General features: G+C 45.2%; 1 protein-coding gene across 3 annotated transcripts in view; it reads right to left on the minus strand.

Annotated features, from left to right (window-relative positions):
• The window catches only part of ST8SIA5 (ST8 alpha-N-acetyl-neuraminide alpha-2,8-sialyltransferase 5), a 130973-nt gene extending 114970 nt beyond the window's left edge, over positions 1–16003 (minus strand). The window contains exon 1 of one of the 3 annotated variants that reach the window (XM_073589765.1): positions 15286–16003. In XM_073589765.1, the coding sequence (XP_073445866.1) occupies positions 15286–15416 (131 nt within the window). In that variant the 5' untranslated portion in view covers positions 15417–16003. The remainder of the gene's footprint in view (positions 1–15285) is intronic. The other 2 variants (XM_073589764.1, XM_073589767.1) reach the window with 2 other exon arrangements.
• Between the last annotated feature and the right edge of the window lie 5222 nt (positions 16004–21225).

The following is a 21225-nucleotide window of genomic DNA, read 5'->3' on the forward strand; positions in this document are numbered from 1 at the left end:
ATTAAATCATCCGATAAAGGTGGTAATCTTGTGATTATGAATCATCCAGAATATCGCAAGATGTGTCTAAATATTCTGCAGGACGCTTCTACATATGAGGTCCTGAAGGTAAGTCCTCTATTGGACTATAAGGCAGAACTTAGATCCCTAGTTAATGAGGCTCTCTTGAATAAATTAATTTCCAAAACTGAATCTGACTTCCTTGTACCCAAGTTTCCAATGATGGCGACCTTTTATGCACTTCCCAAAGTGCATAAGGGTATAGACCCTTTGAAAGGACGCCCAATAGTCTCAGGGGTGGACTCCCTGATACAAAACTGTGGGATATATGTAGATCAAATTCTGCGTCCATTTGTGACCTCACTTCCCTCATATTTGAGGGATACATCAGACCTATTATTAAAACTTGAAGGTATCCATCTTGAGGAAGGTACCTGGCTGGGTTCTATTGATGTAGAAGCATTATACAGTAGTATCCCACACCAGGAAGGGATTAGCAGTGTCGAATACTATCTACAACAAAGGTCAATTGCCTGCAGAAAGCACAATAGCTTTTTATCATCTCTTCTCCATTTCACTCTCACACGTAATGTTTTCACCTTCGACGGTAGGTTTTTCCACCAGCTCAGGGGCACTGCGATGGGGAGCCCCTGTGCCCCGTCGTATGCAAATTTGTTCCTGGGCTGGTGGGAGGAGACTATTGTGTTCGGAGGTGACACAAAATGGTGGCAGCAATACATCTCTATGTGGTATCGCTATATAGATGATGTTTTTGTTGTATGGTCGGGATCGAAACAACAATTTGAGATGTTTGTCAACGAGCTTAACCATAATGATATTAATCTCAGATTCACCTTTGAAATTGAGAAGCAAGAACTGGCCTTCCTGGATATTAAAATCAGGAGAGAATCTTTTGGGAATATCTCAACAAGTATCCATCGTAAACCCACTAGTACCAATAGTTTGCTTCACTGGCAGAGTCATCATCCTGTCCCTCTAAAGAGAGGAATCCCTAAAAGCCAGTTCCTGAGACTGAGGAGAAATTGTTCGAGAAAAGATATTTTTTATGGTCAGGCTGGTGACATGTTTAATAGATTCAGGGAAAAGGGATATCCGACACATGTCTTGGATGCAGCATTAAATTTTGCTGAAAGAGCGGATAGGCAGAAACTCCTACAGAAACGTACGGAAAGGGATACATCTGAAATAGTCAGAATTATTGGTACATTTGATGATAAACATCAAGAAGTCAGGAGAATTATTACAAGACACTGGGATATTCTTAAATTAGATCCAGACATTGGAAGTCTGATAGGCGAACGCCCTAATATCACATTCAGGAAAGGGAAGTCCATTAGAGACATGTTAATACATAGTCAATATAAGAGGCCTGAACCGAAGGGTACTTGGCTTGAGAGGAAACCTATTGGTTTCTTTAAGTGTGGGGACTGTAGCCTATGTAGGTGGATGAAACCCAACAAATCCTTTTGTAGTGCGGCCACGGGAAAAACCTTCTATCAACGTAATTTCTCAAACTGTAAGACCACTGGAGTGATCTATCTAGCCACTTGCTCCTGCCCTAAGGATTATATAGGGAAAACCAAGAGGGAATTCAGACGCAGAGTAGGTGAGCACATGGGAGATATCAGGAATGGGAGAGACACCCCCTTGGCTAAGCACATGCTATTAGTCCACAATAATTCCCTTGCGGAGGTCAGGTTCATGATTATTGAGGTAGTGAACATTAACCCTAGAGGAGGCAACACAGATAAAACCATCCTAAAAAGAGAGTGTGAATGGATATTTAGGATGGAGAGTCGTGAACCAAGGGGATTAAATGAACAATTATCTTTTGCCTGTTTTTTGTGAATTTTTTCTGTGATTCTTCTTCCTCTTTTTTTCTGTGATCCTTCATCCTTTTTCATGGGTTTGATACATATCAAATTTTGAATCAACACAGATATAATTTTAATGAGGACCAACTGTAAGACTGGACTGTTTTCCATATTCTTGTTTAGGTCTAGGTTTGAGACCTACATGGATTTACCATGACAAATTATTTTGATGACCAAAAATTCCCTCTTACACTACTGGGGAATTGACACCCCGCTTTTGAGACTACCCAGATTATTAAGGTATTTTGAGGCATATTACTGGCCAATCACAGATGTATGTATTGGCGTAATAGACGTTATTAATAGGGTGCGGTATTTGGCACCATTCATAAGAGATGAACATGGGCATTAAAATGCATGCTTTCCTATGAGGATATTAGTGTGTATTGCCTCTGCTTTGCCATGAACAATTATTGTGTCTAATTATACATACTGGCCAAATATATATATATAAATATACGAATTGAGGATGGAATACATCTACTAATATGATAATTTCCAACATAGATCAACATTGATCGCGTTTCATGTCGCAATTTAATCAAAGATATGAACATGGGCTGTTGGTTATGGTGCCAGCGTTAAATATTGCCTCTACTCTCCTGTATTGGAGGATTGGTTTCTTCTGTCCTCATTGTGCCTATGTTCGGGTCGATTTGTGCTGCCTTCCATTTAGCGCTATGTACCCACTGCGCATGCGGGCTTTGAACGGCCGATGGGGGACATGCGCAGAAAAAATGATTCATGATGGTGCCTTCAGACCCTTGTGGGCTATAGATGCACTGGGTGCCCTTTTGAGGGACTGTGTCTCCGCACGATGAGTTCCACTTTTGACCTATCCGGAGATAGTGCAGTCAGTTCCGGGCTGTATACATGCAGGTCTCGTGCTGAGGTGTATTGATGGGCGATATGCGTGTTGGAGACTGGGTTATGTTTAATGTCAGTGCATTCTCCTGTTGACACATGCCCACCCCCCGGTGTCTTGCACGTCTCTCAGTAAACGTAATATAATACGAGGATTTTGTTTACATCCGTGAAAGGGGCGTTACCGAAATCATGATAGGCGTACTTGATGTGAGGAAGTGAATGAGACACTTTACAACCAATGGGTGAGTCTCCTTGAGTCGTGACATGCGCAGTGGTGTTAAGGGGGTGTGTCCCTTCATAGCGTCCGGAGCTGGCGAACGCTGTGGCGGTAACTATAAAATAAGGGATATCAGGCCAGCACATCGACTATACCACATCAGGACACTATTTTTACTGAGACCGGCCCTCCTGATGAGCCCGGATGGGGCGAAACGCGTCGAGGCGCTTCATGTATATGGCAGAAGGCGTTTGACACGATGAGTATCTGCAGCATTTGATCACTGAGGGTTTGAATTATTTATTTATTGGCACTGTTTCTCCAGTTAGGTGGCATGCATTGGTCACTATACATCTAATTCTTGGCTACTGAGTGATTTATCATCTGTGGAGGTTGCATCTTTGTGCCATTTTGATCTAACCTCAGGTTAATGATAATCTATATGCTGTGGACTTTATCTATTGTATCTGTTATATCTACTTGACTCGTGTCACTGATATGCCATCACCTTAATGCCAGTACACAAATGTGTTCCTTTTGATTTTTAATTGTATTTGGGGATTAGGGTCCTCTTTAACACAGTTGATCTCTGTCTATTGATAGGGGCCCCCTTAGCATCGGGGAAGGGATCCCCAGGGGCTGTAGGGTACATCAGGGTCCACAGGGACAGCCATCGTTGAGCGGGGGCGCCACAACGCTCCCCCTAGGGTGCCAACCTCCGCAGCAAGGAAGGATTGAGCCTTAGACGATAATAGGGACTCCTAGGTAACCCCCATTACATGTTTTTATTTGGGTACTGATTGGACACGTTTTTTTGTTGTTTTTTGTTCTGTTCACTCTGTGGTGTGACCTTTGGTCTTTTAATAATAAAGTATCGTTGTTAGGGTTTTTTCATATGATTTCGTGCCCATAGAGTAGAATCAGTAGGCGTGCCCTTATAGTAGTATCAGCAGAAGTGCCCATAAAGTAGTATCAGTGCATGTGCTCAAGTAGTAGCATTAGTAGGGGTGCCCATAGAGTAGTATCAGTAGAGGTGCAGATATATTAGTATCAGTAGAGGTGCCCATATAGTAGTATCAATAGGTGTGCCCATATGGTAGTATCAGCAGATGTGCCCATAGAGTAATATCAGTACATGTGCTCATGGTGTAGTATCAGTAGGGGTGCCCATATAGTAGAATCAAAAGAGGTGCCCATATATTACTATCAGCAGAGGCACCCATAGAGTAGAATCAGTAGGGGTGAACATAAAAAAGAATCAGTAGGGGTTCCCATATATTAATATCAGTAGGGGTACCCATAGTGTAGTATCAGCAGAGGTGCCTATAGAGTAGGGGTGCCCATAGTGTAGAATCAGTAGGGGTGTCCATAAAGTAGTATCAGCAGAGGTGCCTATAGAGTAGGGGTGCCCATAGAGTAGTATCAGTAGGGGTGCCCATATAGTAGTATCAGCAGAGGTGCCTATAGAGAGGTCAGTGCCCATAGTGTAGAATCAGTAGGGGTTCCCATATAGTAGTATCAGCAGAGGTGCCTATAGAGTAGGGGTGCCCATAGTGTAGAATCAGTAGGGGTGCCCATATAGTAGTATCAGCAGAGGTGCCTATAGAGTAGGGGTGCCCATAGAGTAGTATCAGTAGGGGTGCCCATAGAGTACTATCAGTAAGGGTGCCTACATAGTAGAATCAATAAGAGTGCCCATATAGTAGTATCAGTAGTGGCCCCATATAGTATAATCAGTAGATCTGCCCATAGACTAGAATCAGTAGGGATGCCCATAGAGTAGAATCAGTAAGGGTGCCCACAGAGTAGTATCAGCAGAGGTGGGTGCCCATAGAGTACTATCAATAAGGGTGCCTACATAGTAGAATCAGTAAGGGTGCCCAAATAGTAGTATCAGCAGAGGTGCAAATAGACTAGAATCAGTAGCGATGCCCATATAGTAGAATCAGAAGAGGTGCCCATAGACTAGAATCAGTAGGGGTGCCCATACAGTAGTATCAGTAGGGGTGCCCATAGAGTAAAACAAAGGCGTTTGTATGTTCTCCCCATGTTTGTGTGGGTTTCCTCCGAGTTCTCCCATTTTCTCCCACACGCTAAAGACATACTGATAGCGAATTTAGATTGTGAGCAGTTGTGAGCACATAGGGACAGTGATGATGATGTCTGGAAGCCAAGGATGGCCAAATGGTCCCTTTAGCCCATATAAAAAGACCAATATCGGTCTCCAATTTTACATTGGATCAAATGAACTTCTAATTACGCCGTTGCTTGAGCCCCTATACATGTGATGCTCAAGGCCCATTTGCCACAAGCTAGTATTATAAATGGCACAAGTTAGATCGGGGCTCTCATACAAACTTTTACCTCCTATCGGTCTATACTGATGACTACTGCACATCCTCCATGCTCCCCTGTACAGTTATGTCTGCAGGATAGAGTACTAGTCAGGCAGGGTTGTAATAATGGCCGTGCTACGCTGAGGTCTCGGTTGAGGAGACAGCGTCTCCTGGATAGATGTAGTCATGGGTGCTGCAAACTGAGGTCAGCAAACTGCAGTCAATTATCTCTGAACACGGACTCCCTGCTGACTGCTGGCGTCTGACAATGTGACGTGAAGGTTATACATGGACACCGAGGAGCCAGGATATGCCGCAGCTCTGACCCCGGCATGGACTCTGAAGGAGCTGTGGCGCATCCTCGGACATCCCAAGGAACATAGAGTCCTACATAATCAATAATTCCGGAGGCTACTCAGTCCCTAGAGAACGACACATTAACCTGCAGCAGTATATATTCCTCCAGTGATGGGTTAGTAACATAGAGGCAATAATACAGCAGTTAGTTACCCAGTAATGCTTTCAGAGCTGCAATCATAACTCTGCCAGATTCCAGTGCATATGGAGCATAGATGACAGTTACATAGTTCCAGTTAAGCTGTGAGTAACAGGTCTGACAATGGAACTGTAGTCTGTTATCAAGGGCAGAAAACGACATGAACTGATGAATAATTTAAGCATAAAAACAGTAAAGCAAACAATTTGCAGTTATTTAACTATTTATGTAGAGATTTGTAGAAATGTAAATTATATGAATTATGAACTTAGTCTTAGTTACAATGGGGAAAAAAGTATTTAGTCAGCCACCAATTGTGCAAGTTCTCCCCCTTAAAAAGATGAGAGAGGCCTGTAATTGACATCATAGGTAGACCACAACTATGAGAGTCAAAATGAGAACACAAATCCAGAAATCACCTTGTCTCATTTGGCAAGATTTATTTTGCAAATTATGGTGGAAAATAAGCATTTGGTCACCTGAAAACATGCAAGATTTCTGGCTCTCACAGACCTCTAACTTCTTCTTTAAGAGGCTCCTCTGTCCTCCACTCATTACCTGTAGTAATAGCTCCTGTTTGAACTTGTTATAGAATCATAGAATCATAGAATCGTAGAGTTGGAAGGGACCTCCTGGGCCATCTGGTCCAACCCCCTGCTCAAAGCAGGATTCGCTAAATCATCCCAGTCAGATGTCTGTCCAGCCTCTGTTTGAAGACTTCCATTGAAGGAGAACTCACCACTTCTCGTGGCAGCCTGTTCCACTCATTGATCACTCTAACTGTCAAAAAGTTTTTTCTAATATCTAATCTGTGTCTCCTCCCATTCAGTTTCATCCCATTGCTTCTAGTCTTTCCTTGTGCAAATGAGAATAAAGTTGATCCTTCTACAATGTGACAGCCCTTTAGATATTTGTAGACAGCTATTAAGTCTCCTCTCAGTCTTCTCTTTTGCAAACTAAACATTCCCAAATTCTGCAACCTTTCCTTATAAGACAGGGTTTGCACACCAGTTACCATTCTGGTCGCTCTTTTCTGAACTTGCTCCAGTTTGTTGATGTCTTTTTTAAAATGTGGTGCCCAAAACTGGACACAATATTCCAGATGAGGTCTGACCAAAGAGGAGTAGAGGGAAATAATGACTTCACGTGATCTAGACTGTATGCTTCTGTTAATACATCCTAGAATTGCATTTGCCTTTTTTGCTGCTGCATCACACTGTTGACTCATATTCAGTCTGTGATCTATTAGTATACCCAAGTCTTTTTCACATGTGCTGTCACTTAGCCCTATTCCTCCCATTCTATATATGCTTTTTTCATTTTTATTGCCCAGATGTAGTACTTTGCATTTCTCCCTGTTAAAAACCAGTTATCAGTATAAAAGACACCTGTCCACAACCTAAAACAGTCTAACTCCAAACTCCACTATGGTGAAGACCAAAGAGCTGTCGAAGGACACCAGAAACAAAATTGTGGCCCTGGGAAGACTGAATCTGCAATAGGCAAGCAGCTTGGTGTGAAGGAGTGGCTTCGTAAGAAGCATATGAAGGTCCTGGAGTGGCCTAGCCAGTCTCCAGATCTCAACCCCATAGAAAACCTTTGGTGGGATTTGAAAATCCGTGTTGCCCAGCGACAGGCCCACAACATCACTGCTCTAGAGGAGATCTGCATGGAGGAATGGGCCAACATACCACCAACAGTGTGTGCCAACCTTGTGAAGACTTACAGAAAACGTTTGACCTCTGTCATTGCCAACAAAGGATATATAACAAAATATTGAGATGAACTTTTGTTAATGACCAAATACTTATTTTCCACCAGAATTTGCAAAATAAATCTTGCCAAATCAGACAAGGTGATTTTCTGGATTTGTTTTCTCATTGTGCCTCTCATAGTTGTGGTCTACCTATGATGTCAATTACAGGCCTCTCTCTTCTTTTTAAGGGGGAGAACATGCACAATTGGTGACTGACTAAATACTTTTTTTCCCCACTGTATTAACTAGTTGTTACAGTGAATACAGTATATGTTTTATAGAAGGTCTCTGCATTGGACAATTCCCATTTGTAAGAAGGGTCTTTTGACAATAAACTGATCACAAAGTGTCGTCCCTACCAGCAGCGTTTACTGACCGTGGGAACATACTCAAATATATCTGCAAACAGAAAATCACTTTTTTTCCTTCCCAGAAGCCAACTTTCAATTAAACGCATGCAATGAAAAAATGCAGGTGACCTGACAGATGCAGATTTGGTGCAGATTTCACCTCCATCAAATCTTAAGCAAATACTGAGCCTTTCCTGATCGTGTGCATGTACCCTTAGGGTTTAATCTCCCTTCAGCGCCACCAAAGGTGAAATTAGGTATTACACCATCTCTATTCATATTAATGTAGGACAGGACAGGTCCTCCGGGGAGAGGGACACTCTCTATCATCGCTCATTGGTGCCACATTTTCTCAGCAGATGATCAATGTATTAATGCAATAATGATATTTTTATATTAAAAACATAGACTATTTGGTGTCCAGGCCTGACGCCATCTTTACACATTTCCTGCATCACTCTAAAATAAATTGTGTGAGTCTCAAAGTAAAACCATTGTACTCAGCCTAACTTCAGCTGGCACAAGCCACTTGGTACCCATAGTAGAAACCAAATGTCACCCACAGGGCTTGTCACATTTTACAGCTACCAACCTCCTAATGCCCCCTATGCGCCCTCTTCTGTTGTGAATTCCCTGGCTCAGACTTCTGAGTCGAAACTCCCCCTGCTCCCTCCGGTTGTTACTGGAGGTAGTGGAGCTGGCCAGATTGACAGAGGTGCGCCACCTGGTGATGATGATGACGATTTGAGTTCTGGGGTTACTGATGGAGTATTTAAGTCAGCAGGCTTCCTTCAATCCCGGCTGGTGATTGCTTTCCTGTTCATTCAGAGGTCTGATGTCTCCTGCCCTGATCCTGCATTGTTCAGCTAAGTGGTTCATTTTCTAATCCTTGCATCTGATCTGGTTTTGTCTCTGATTGCTGTGCGGGTTCAGCTTGCTCCTCTGGGTGCTGTGCTGGACCACCGCCCATATGTTACAGCCTGAGTTAGTTTGTTCAGTCCCCTGTTATATTGGTCTGTTTTGCTTTGCTGCCAGTTCATACCTGAGTGCTGATATAGTGGGGGCGAAGTCGTGTGACTTCAGTGTTTTTTTGTACATCAGACGTGTTGGATTTTTCAGGGTTTTTGCGTGATTGCAGAGTGTCTTTCCTTTCTTATCCTGTCTAGTCAGTTTGGGCCCCATCATTTGCTCAGTCTATTTTTCCGCCCGCGTTTGTGTTTCATCTTGTCTCACCGACAATACATGTTTGGGGGCTGTCTATTCCTTTGGGGTCTACTCCGGGGCAGTTTAGATTTCCCCTTTCTTGCTTTAGGCTTAGTTAGCTCTCCAGCTGTGCCGAGGCACCTAGGGCATCGTAGGTACGCTCCACGGCTACTGCTAGTTGTGTGGATAGGATGAGGGGTCTGTAATCCGCTTAGTTGCCAACCTCTCTGGTTTTCTGGTGGCTTAGCCTGTTCCTGCTATCCTCCTCGGTTACCCATTCATAACACTCTTCCTCAACTGTGCACTCTCTTCATATGCAACTTCCCTTAACTATTCACAGAATACCAGGGCGCAGCATCCATGGACTCCAGTTACTGGAACTACTGCATACATATAGGCACTACACTATAGATGCCAGACTAGTCCATTAGTCACTGAATGGTCTACACTATATTATTTTATAGGTGACTGTGCTGGCCTCCAATCATATACTGTGTCCTATATATGCTGCCCCTACTGTACCCCATCATGTAGGTGCTGGTACTGCCATCTCTACAGGTGCTCATCCTGTACCCCATCATGTAGGTGCTGGTACTGCCATCTCTACAGGTGCTCATCCTGTACCCCATCATGTAGGTGCTGGTACTTCCATCTCTATAGATGCTCATAATGTATCCCATCATGTAGTTGCTGGTACTTGCATATCTATAGGTGCTCATCCTGTACACCATCATGTAAGTGCTGCTACTGCCATCTCTATAGGTGCTCATCCTGTACTCAATTCTGTAGGTGCTGGTATTGTCATCTCTTTAGGTGCTCATCCAGTATCCATTCATGTAGTTGATGGTACTTCCATGTCTATAGGTGCTCATCCTTTACCCATTCATGTGGATTTTAGTACTGCCATCTATATAGGTGCTCATCCTGTACCCCATCATGTAAGTGCTGGTACTGTCATCTCTATAGGTGATCGTCCTGTACCAATTCATGTAGTTGCTGGTATTGTCATCTCTATAGGTGTTCATCCTGTACCCAATTCTGTAGGTGCTGGTACTTCCATCTCAATAGGTGCTCATCCTGTACCCCATCATGTAGGTGCTGGTACTTCCAGCTCTATAGGTGCTCATCCTGTACCCCATCATGTAGATGCTGGTACTGCCATCTCTATAGGTGATCACACTGTACCCCATCATGTATGCTGGTACTGTCATCTCTATAGGTGCTCATCCTGTACCTCATCATGTAGGTGCTGGTACGGTCATCTCTATAGGTGCTCATCCTGTACCCATTCGTGTAGTTGCTTATACTGCCATCTCTATAGGTGCTCATCCTGTATCCAATTCTGTAGGTGCTGGTACTTCCATCTCTATAGGTGCTCATCCTGTACCTCATCAGGTAGGTGCTGGTACTGCCATCTCTATAGGTGCTCATCCTGTACCTCATCAGGTAGGTGCTGGTACTGCCATCTCTATAGGTGCTCATCCTGTACCTCATCAGGTAGGTGCTGGTACTGCCATCTCTATAGGTGCTCATCCTGCACCCCATTGTGTAGGTGTTGGTACTACCATCTCTATAGGTACTCTTCCTGTACCCTATCATGTAGGTGTTGGTACTGCCATCTCTATAGGTGTGCACCCCATTGTGTAGGTGTTGGTACTACCATCTCTATAGGTACTCTTCCTGTACCCTATCATGTAGGTGTTGGTACTGCCATCTCTATAGGTGATCATCCTGTACCCAATTCCGTAGGTGCTGGTACTGCCATCTCTACAGGTGCTCATCCTGTACCTCATCAGGTAGGTGCTGGTACTGCCATCTCTATAGGTGCTCATCCTGCACCCCATTGTGTAGGTGTTGGTACTGCCATCTCTATAGGTGCACTTCCTGTACCCTATCATGTAGGTGTTGGTACTGCCATCTCTATAGGTGCTCATCCTGTATCCAATTCTGTAGGTGCTGGTACTTCCATCTCTATAGGTGTGCTCACCCTGTACCCATTCATGTAGGCGCTGGTACTGCCATCTCTTTAGGTGATCATTATGTACCCCATCATGTAGCTGCTGGTACTTCCATGTCTATAGGGGCTCATCCTGTACCCAATTCTGTGGGTGCTGAAACTGCCTTCTCAATAGGTGTTTATCCAGTACCCCATCATGTAGATGTTGGTATTGTCACCTCTATAGGTGCTCATCCTGTATCCATTCATGTAGTTGATGGTACTTCCATGTCTATAGGTGTTCATCCTGTACCCATTCACGTAGTTGCTTATACTGCCATCTCTATAGGTGATCATCCTGTACCTAATCATGTAGTTGCGGGTACTTCCATCTCTATAGGTGATCATCCTGTACCCAATCATGTAGTTGCGGGTACTTCCATCTCTATAGGTGCTCATCCTGTACCCCATCATGTAGATGCTGGTACTGCCATCTCTATAGGTGATCACCCTCTACCCCATCATGTAGATGCTGGTACTGTCATCTCTATAGGTGATCATCCTGTACCTTATCATGTAGGTGCTTATACTGCCATCTCTATGGGTGCTCATACTGTACCCAATTCTGTGGGTGCTGGTACTGCCATCTCAATAGGTGTTTACCCTGTACCCCATCATGTAGGTGTTGGTATTATCACCTCTATAGCTGATCATCCTGTACCCAATTCTGTAGGTGCTGGAACTGCCACAGGTGCTCATCCTGTACCTCATCAGGTACTGGTACTGCCATCTCTATAGGTGCTCATCCTGTACCCCACTGTGTAGGTGCTGGTATTGCAATCTCTATAGGTGATCATCCTGTACCCAATTCTGTAGGTGCAGGTACTACTGCCATCTCTACAGGTGTTCATCCTGTACCTCATCAGGTAGGTGCTGGTACTGCCATCTCTATAGGTGCTCATCCTGTACCTCATCAGGTAGGTGCTGGTACTACCATCTCTATAGGTGCTCTTCCTGTACCCTATCATGTAGGTGTTGGTACTGCCATCTCTATAGGTGCTCATCCTGTACCTCATCAGGTAGGTGCTGGTACTGCCATCTCTATAGGTGCTCATCTTGTACCTCATCAGGTAGGTGCTGGTACTGCTGCCATCTCTATAGGTGCCCATCCTGTACCCCATTGTGTAAGTGCTGGTACTGCCATCTCTACAGGTGCTCATCCTGTACCTCATCATGTAGGTGCTGGTACTGCCATCTCTATAGGTGCTCATCCTGTACCTCATCATGTAGGTGCTGGTACTGCCATCTCTATAGGTGCTCATCCTGTACCCTATCATGTAGGTGTTGGTACTGCCATCTATATAGGTGCTCATCTTGTACCTCATCAGGTAGGTGCTGGTACTGCTGCCATCTCTATAGGTGCCCATCCTGTACCCCATTGTGTAAGTGCTGGTACTGCCATCTCTACAGGTGCTCATCCTGTACCTCATCATGTAGGTGCTGGTACTGCCATCTCTATAGGTGCTCATCCTGTACCTCATCATGTAGGTGCTGGTACTGCCATCTCTATAGGTGCTCATCCTGTACCTCATCAGGTAGGTGTTGGTACTGCCATCTCTATAGGTGCTCATCCTGTACGTCATCAGGTAGGTGCTGGTACTGCCATCTCTATAGGTGCTCATCCTGTACCCTATCATGTAGGTGTTGGTACTGCCATCTCTATAGGTGCTCATCCTGTACCCTATCATGTAGGTGTTGGTACTGCCATCTCTATAGGTGCTCACCCTGTACCCTATCATGTAGGTGTTGGTACTGCCATCTCTATAGGTGCTCCTCTTGTACCTTATCAGGTAGGTGCTGGTACTGCCATCTCTATAGGTGCTCATCTTGTACCTCATCAGGTAGGTGCTGGTACTGCTGCCATCTCTATAGGTGCCCATCCTGTACCCCATTGTGTAGGTGCTGGTACTGCCATCTCTACAGGTGCTCATCCTGTACCTCATCATGTAGGTGCTGGTACTGCCATCTCTATAGGTGCTCATCCTGTACCTCATCATGTAGGTGCTGGTACTGCCATCTCTATAGGTGCTCATCCTGTACCCTATCATGTAGGTGTTGGTACTGCCATCTCTATAGGTGCTCATCCTGTACCTCATCATGTAGGTGCTGGTACTGCCATCTCTATAGGTGCTCATCCTGTACCTCATCATGTAGGTGCTGGTACTGCCATCTCTATAGGTGCTCATCCTGTACCTCATCATGTAGGTGCTGGTACTGCCATCTCTATAGGTGCTCATCCTGTACCCTATCATGTAGGTGTTGGTACTGCCATCTCTATAGGTGCTCATCCTGTACCTCATCAGGTAGGTGTTGGTACTGCCATCTCTATAGGTGCTCATCCTGTACCTCATCAGGTAGGTGCTGGTACTGCCATCTCTATAGGTGCTCATCCTGTACCCTATCATGTAGGTGTTGGTACTGCCATCTCTATAGGTGCTCATCCTGTACCCTATCATGTAGGTGTTGGTACTGCCATCTCTATAGGTGCTCATCCTGTACCCTATCATGTAGGTGTTGGTACTGCCATCTCTATAGGTGCTCATCCTGTACCCTATCATGTAGGTGTTGGTACTGCCATCTCTATAGGTGCTCCTCTTGTACCTTATCAGGTAGGTGTTGGTACTGCCATCTCTATAGGTGCACCTATTACTATGCTTTTTCATACTTTGCACAGGTGCTGATACCACCAAACATTCTGACATTATATACTGCTCTATGTATTTGCTCTACTATTCTCATAGTAGTATAGCTAGCTATATGTGTCTATAGGTGATGACACAAATACAGACTAACATTCTACAGGTGCTGGCATTTTTTTCAGCTTCTAATAAAGGAGTGAACATTATATAGGCATTAGCACTCCTCCTAGATTGCACCATATTGTACAAGTACTGGCATACCCGCTATCTTCATACAGTACAACTCTCCTCAGTCGCTGACACTTCTAGCCATATATTACTTGGACACTCACATCCCATGCGAGGAGCTGGTATAATGCTCTCGTCTATAAGTCCAGGTTCATCGCTTACCTTCCTATCAAGCAACATTCTATCCGTATATACCATTTGTGCATAATATGCAACGGGTGCCACCTAAAATAATACCGATAAACATTCATGCCCTCTCCGGGGATCTGTAGGGGCTTTAATAATAAAAACTCATTTAGTCACATACACCGACATTCTGTAGGTGCCATACCTGTTAGTAAAATGCCCCATTGTATAGCTCTAGACTTGTATATTTTGACTATACGTATACATTCCCTTCTTACTGTATTCTATAAGTGCCAATAGAATATAACACCCTTTGCATAGATAAGGGTTCTTTCCTGCGACTCCATATAACACTCTATAGGCGCAGGCAATACCGGCCGTACTGTGCTGTGCTCTTTTCTATAGGTGCTGGTCCACTCCAGTCCCATGATATATCGCTATACATCATGTGTCACCGCTGGAAAGTTTGCCGCGCTCATACTATACTGACACCGCCATCCACACACTGGACCTATAGGAATTAATGCCGCCACCTAAACCACACAGTACGCACATTGTTCTATAGCACGTTAGTCACCGGGTATAATTATATCTGCAGTTCTGCACAGAGTGGCAGTGCCACCCACTCTCACCGCGGAGACCCATTTAGGAACCATAGGCACAGAATGCACATTAGGCACCATTATTACTGCATGGAGGGGAATAGGGGGGGATGATGATTGCAAGCTCTTCAGAACACATAGAAGAGAGGAGACTGGTGTCAGAGAAGGCGATATTCTACTGCCAGGGGGGAACCCTGTGCCCGCCAGTATAACTTGGTGCCATCAGTCTGAGAACTTGATTTGCATTCCCAGCGCAGCCCGCTGTTCACACTTATGTCATCGCTCCCCATGCAGGATACATAGTACCAGCGTGTTACCATAACAGGACACACACACATGTGACAACATAAAGAGGGGGGATTCTCCGTTAACCCATCCTGTGCCAGGGATGAACAAGAGACCTGTGCAGTAAAATATTTAAAAAAAATGGTAATGGTGTAATGGTGAATGACAGGGTGAATGGATCCCCCCTTTGCCCAAAGTCACAATCAATAATCTACAGCCTGTATGCAGGAAAGGGTTAATGATTCTTATTTTTTTATTATTTTTTTGGGGGGAGGGGGGGTGCACTTACCTCTTGATGTAGTTCCTTCCATACAGGATCTGTTGCAGCAAGGTCACCAGGGCAAAGGCGCAGATGAAGATGAAAAATAAAGTTCTGTTCCCCAGCAGGTCTCTGCTGGATGAGGGGTCTGCGTACCCCATAATTAGGGTACCCCCCCACCCAAAAAAAAAAAAAACACCACCAACCCCCCAGGGACTGTGAAGTCTCTGCTTATTTATTGCAGGACTGCAGGGAAGGATATGTCCTTGTTATTCACAGTGAAAGCATGACAAGCCCCTCGCCCAGCCCCCCTTAGCACTACCATCCAGAGGACAAGGTACCCCATTGTGCAGCTTCCAGGGGGTAAAGTTTACAAGAGCCCAGCACATGGAGAGAAGGCTGATCTCCCCACTGGAGGGGCGCAGGGCAGGCTGGCTCCTGGCAGCCCCCTGTTCTCTGTGCCTGTCTCTCCTCCCTTCTCAGAAGCCTCTGCTGCTAATTATCTTCTCCATGATGAGGCTGATGTCTCCCCCCATGTCTGTGCCCTCCTGGCAGCACATCTCCCCCATGTCTGTGCCCTCCTGGCAGCAGCATCAGATGTGCCAGCCTCTGCAGTGATCAGCTGGAAGGAGCCGCATCCTCTGCTGACAATCAGCGCACACAGCGGAGGAGCTGCAAGCCTCCTTCCCTCTCCCTGATCGCAGGGCTGATTGCTGAGGGTCTTGTGTCTGCACACAGCCAAGGTCACACTGTGCATCTGCCCAAGGACACCGCTCCCAGGCAGACAGCAATGTGCCCTGTTGCTCTGACGCTGGGCAGATTTAGCTCAGCTGCCAGGAGAGATTATGGATCCTTCTTATTTATAGCTTGTTTTTTTTCTTTTTCCTCTATAATGTGATAGTGATCAGGAATACGTCAGTTCCACATTATTACAAGTGTCAGTATACATCCAAAACCTAAATACAAGACAGCGTAGGGCCGTCCCGAGCGCGCTCACCTTCTCGCTGTAGGGACGGCTTTTATTCTATTTTTTATCAAAAACAGCAACTAACAACCCTGTGTTATGCAAATGTATTTTGCTTTTTTTTTTTTACTTATTTAGGTCCAGCAGGATTTATGTTAATGTTCTTCCTTGTAGGTTTTGTTTGCTTAATGGCCAATGTGAGCACGTGTTTATATGCTGCATGTACACCTACTTAAACCAAGCTCAATTTCTGTGTGTTTTTTTTTAATTATTAGTACTAGTATTTTCTTTATTATGATTCTACGTACCATTCTTATTAACAATGATATTACCAATTATTATAATAACTATGACTTCGATATCAAAGGGAAAATATCGAATACTGGGCACACTCATCGATTTTGTTGTGAGAAAAATACATTTTAATTTTTATACATACAGCAGCCGCTAGTAACAAACGTTTCGGTCAAGTAAGACCTTCATCAGTGTGCGGGGGTGACTGCAAATTCATGTGAAATCTCACATAAGGTATCGCAGTGATGGAGGGGTAATCTTAGTACGCAGTACAATAGAGGAATTGGTGGTCAGTGACCGCTATGGTGGACAGTACTAAGCAGCTGCGCTGCTGTGCTGCATATGACGCGGATTACCCCTCTATCACTGCGATACCTTATGTGAGATTTCACATGATTTTGCATTCACCCTAGTACACTGATGAAGGTCTTACTTGACCGAAACGTTTGTTACTAGTGGCTGCTGTATGTAAAAAATTAAAATGTATTTTTCTCACATCAAAATCGATGAGTGTGCCCAGTATTCGATATTTATACTTAAGGTTTGGGAACCTACTGCTGGCACCTCTCTCCACATTGGCTGTGCTAACATCTATCTGGAATTTGATATTAAAGGGGACCTGCCGTCAGGTTTTTCTCACCACATTGTTATGTCCAGTCGTGTAATAACTTTATCGCTGGGGTCACACGTAGCCAGGGCCGCCATCAGGTTATTACTGCCCTTACTGGCATATGGGGCCTGATGAGCAGAGGAGGCTCGCAGCAAGCTCCCTCTCCTTGGCTCAGCGGGCCCCAGCAGCAGGATCCTGTCGGCTCAGTAACTGCCCCTGCATCCTCAGACGCAGGGGCAGTTAAAATTTGTTGCCCAGCCAATCATAGGCCTGCAGCTGATGTCAGTAGGCACATCGCTAGCGTATGATGTCACTGTTATATGCCAGAATGAAGGTCCGCACCTCAGCTGAATCATAGGGGAGGAAACCGCTGGATCTCAGCCAGGTAAGGAGAAACGATTATATTTTTTGCAAAGCTGCGGTACGGAGCATTATACACTATTGGGGTGCATTATACTATGGGGTTCATTATACAATGGGGATGCATTATACTATGGGGTGCATTATACTATTGGGGTGTATTATACTTCTTTGGGGCTGCATTATATACTATGGGGGTGCATTATACTGCTAGGGGGTTGCATTATATTATGGGGGTGTATTATACTGCTATGGGGTTGCATTATACTATGGGGGTGCATTAAACTACTATAGGGCTTCATTATACTATGGGGTGCATTATACTGTTATGGGGCTGCTTTATACTATGGGGGTGCATTATACTAAGTTGGGGCTACATTATACAATGGGAGTGTATTATACTGCTTTGGGGCTGCATAATACTATGAGGCGCATTATACTGCTATATTGCTGCATTATACTATGGGGTGCATTATACTACTATAGGGCTGCATTATACTATGGGGGTGCATTATACTGTTATGTGGCTGCATTATACTATGGGGCTGCATTATACTACTATTTGGGTGCATTATACTACTATGGGGCTGCATTATACTGCTACAGGTGCATCTCACAAAATTAGAATATCATCAAAAGGTTAATTTATTTCAGTTCTTCAATACAAAAAGTGAATCTCCTCTATTCTATAGAGTCATTACACACAGAGCAATCTATTTCATGTGTTTATTTCTGTTAATGTTGATGATTATGGCTTACAGCCCATGAAAAAACAAAAGTCATTATCTCAGTAAAATAGAATACTTTATAACACCAACTTGAAAAAATGATTTTAAAATCTGAAATGTTGGCCTACTGAAATGTATGATCAGTAAATGCACTCAATACTTGGTCAGGGCTCCTTGTACATCAATTCCTGCATCAATGCGGCGTGGCATGGAGGCGATCAGCCTGTGGCGCTGCTGAGGGGTTATGGAAGCCCAGGTTGCTTTGATAGCAGCCTTCAGCTCATCTGCATTGTTGGGTCTGATGTCTCTCATCTTCCTCTTGACAATACTCCATAGATTCTCTATGGGGTTAAGGTCAGGCGAATTTGCTGCCAATCAAGCACAGTGATGCTGTTTGTAAACCAGGTATTGGTACTTTTGGCAGTGTGGACAGGGGCCAAGTCCTGCTGGAGAATGACATTTCCATCTCCTATAAGCTTGTCGGCAGAGGGAAGCATGAAGTGCTCTAAAATGTCCTGGTAGACGACTGCGCTGACTTTGGTCTTGATAAAACACAGTGGACCTACACCAGCAGAAGACATGGCTCCCCAAACCATCACTGATTGTGGAAACTTCACACTACTGTAGACCTCCAGCAGCTTGGATTGTGGCCTCTCCACTCTTCCTCCAGACTCTGGGACCTTGATTTCCAAGGTGTAGTGTGAAGTATCCACAATCAGTAGCTGTGTTCCACGCTATTGACAAGTTGACAAGTGGAACAGTAGCGCTTGATTCATGCGTTTCCAGGAGGAATAACAGGAACATCACATTTCAAAGAACAGTAGCGCTTGATTCATGCGTTTCCAGGAGGAATAACAGAGGAACATCACATTTCAAAGAACAGATCTCACTAAGCGACCTGACATAAGGAGTAGATATGTCCTGGGACTTGTAATAGTATCAGTTAGTGAGCAGCGAGGACGTTAAATATCCCCGAACCGTGTGCGGCCAGAAAAGAAGAAAATCTGCGAAACATAAGGAAGAAATAGAGCGAGAGATTCACCTAGCAGAAAATCACAGCAGACAGAGGGAAGAAACGAGAGAAATCCAGACACAAAGAATGTCAATTATGGGATGTATTACCAGGGCAGGCGGCAAACAGGAGGCAGGACGGCACTGTAACGGTGGGCGAAGACGGGGAAAGGAACCAATCAATAGCGATCTGATGGGAAGCTGGCGTGTGCCCTTCGGCGGCAATATATTTTTTGCATGTCCACCAATTAATTCATTGTGCAGCCTGCAATAGACAACGCAACACAGAAGAGATCAAATGAGCGGCGCCGGTCCAGGAGCTGAGCCCACGGTTTGTTTTTATTCCTTGTACAGGTACTATGACAGTTGAAATGATTCCCGCTACTGACCCTTTTATGTGATATAGCGGTGCAGATCCCCTTTTAAAACATTACACCATTTGCCCTCTACAGTCTGTGTGTCTGTCTATTGCTGGTTGGAGAATGAGTTAACTGAGAATCCATCAGAGAGTTCATTTTGATTGCAAAGTTTATACAACTATTATCTTTGATCTTCTGAGCTTCGCTCAGCTGATTTATAGCCATAAAGTTCAGAAGAAAAGCTGAAAATCTGTAAAAAGACCTTTAGGGGATTGTCTTCCACTCCCAGACCCCACTTTCTTGGACCCTGTCTCACCCTCTGTGTCTGCGTCTCTAAGGCTCTGGCCACATAGGCTTAGGGTATCTTATCTCCTCTTCTATGGCAGGTTCCTGCAGCTGCTCATCCTGACAGGTTACTGCAGCTGCTCATCCTGGCAGGTTACTGCGGCTGCTCATCCTGACAGGTTACTGCGGCGGCTCATCCTGACAGGTTACTGCGGCTGCTCATCCTGACAGGTTACTGCGGCTGCTCATCCTGACAGGTTACTGCAGCTGCTCATCCTGGCAGGTTACTGCGGCTGCTCATCCTGGCAGGTTACTGCGGCTGCTCATCCTGACAGGTTACTGCGGCTGCTCATCCTGACAGGTTACTGCGGCTGCTCATCCTGGCAGGTTACTGCGGCTGCTCATCCTGGCAGGTTACTGCGGCTGCTCATCCTGGCAGGTTACTGCGGCTGCTCATCCTGACAGGTTACTGCGGCGGCTTAACCTGACAGGTTAGTGCGGCGGCTCATCCTGACAGGTTACTGCGGCTGCTCATCCTGACAGGTTACTGCGGCGGCTTAACCTGACAGGTTAGTGCGGCGGCTCATCCTGACAGGTTACTGCGGCTGCTCATCCTGACAGGTTACTGCGGCTGCTCATCCTGACAGGTTACTGCGGCGGCTTATCCTGACAGGTTACTGCGGCTGCTCATCCTGACAGGTTACTGTGGCTGCTCATCCTGGCAGGTTACTGTGGCGGCTCATCCAGGCAGGTTACTGCGGCTGCTCATCCTGGCAGGTTACTGCGGCTGCTCATCCTGGCAGGTTACTGCGGCTGCTCATCCTGGCAGGTTACTGCGGCTGCTCATCCTGGCAGGTTACTGCGGCTGCTCATCCTGGCAGGTAACTGCGGCTGCTCATCCTGGCAGGTAACTGCGGCTGCTCATCCTGGCAGGTTACTGTGGTTGCTCATCCTGGCAGGTTACTGTGGCTGCTCATCCTGGTAGGATACTGCAGCTGCTCATCCTGGCAGGATACTGTGGCTGCTCATCCTGGCAGGTTACTGGGGCTGCTCATTCTGGCAGATTACTGTGGCTGCTTATCCTGGAAGTGGCTTTATAAAATGTCTAACCAAATGTGACACTAGTAGCTACTGATAGACAGACAGTGAGGCAGAGAAGTCAGATGTTATTGTCAGTACCATGAGAGCATATAGATAACCAAGGGAAAAGACAAAGGTGTAAGTCAGGTCATGGTCTGGGTTCAAAATACCAGGAGACAGCAGATTAAAGGACAAGACAAAAAGGATAGTCAGAACACGGTCCAAGGGTCAGGCAGCGGAAGATCAGAACTCAGAACAGCAGAATCAGGCAAACACTCT

The sequence above is a fragment of the Dendrobates tinctorius genome, unplaced genomic scaffold, assembly GCF_039654945.1.
Source record: "Dendrobates tinctorius isolate UK_male_01 unplaced genomic scaffold, ASM3965494v1 ptg000113l, whole genome shotgun sequence".
NCBI classification, from domain to species: domain Eukaryota; kingdom Metazoa; phylum Chordata; class Amphibia; order Anura; family Dendrobatidae; genus Dendrobates; species Dendrobates tinctorius.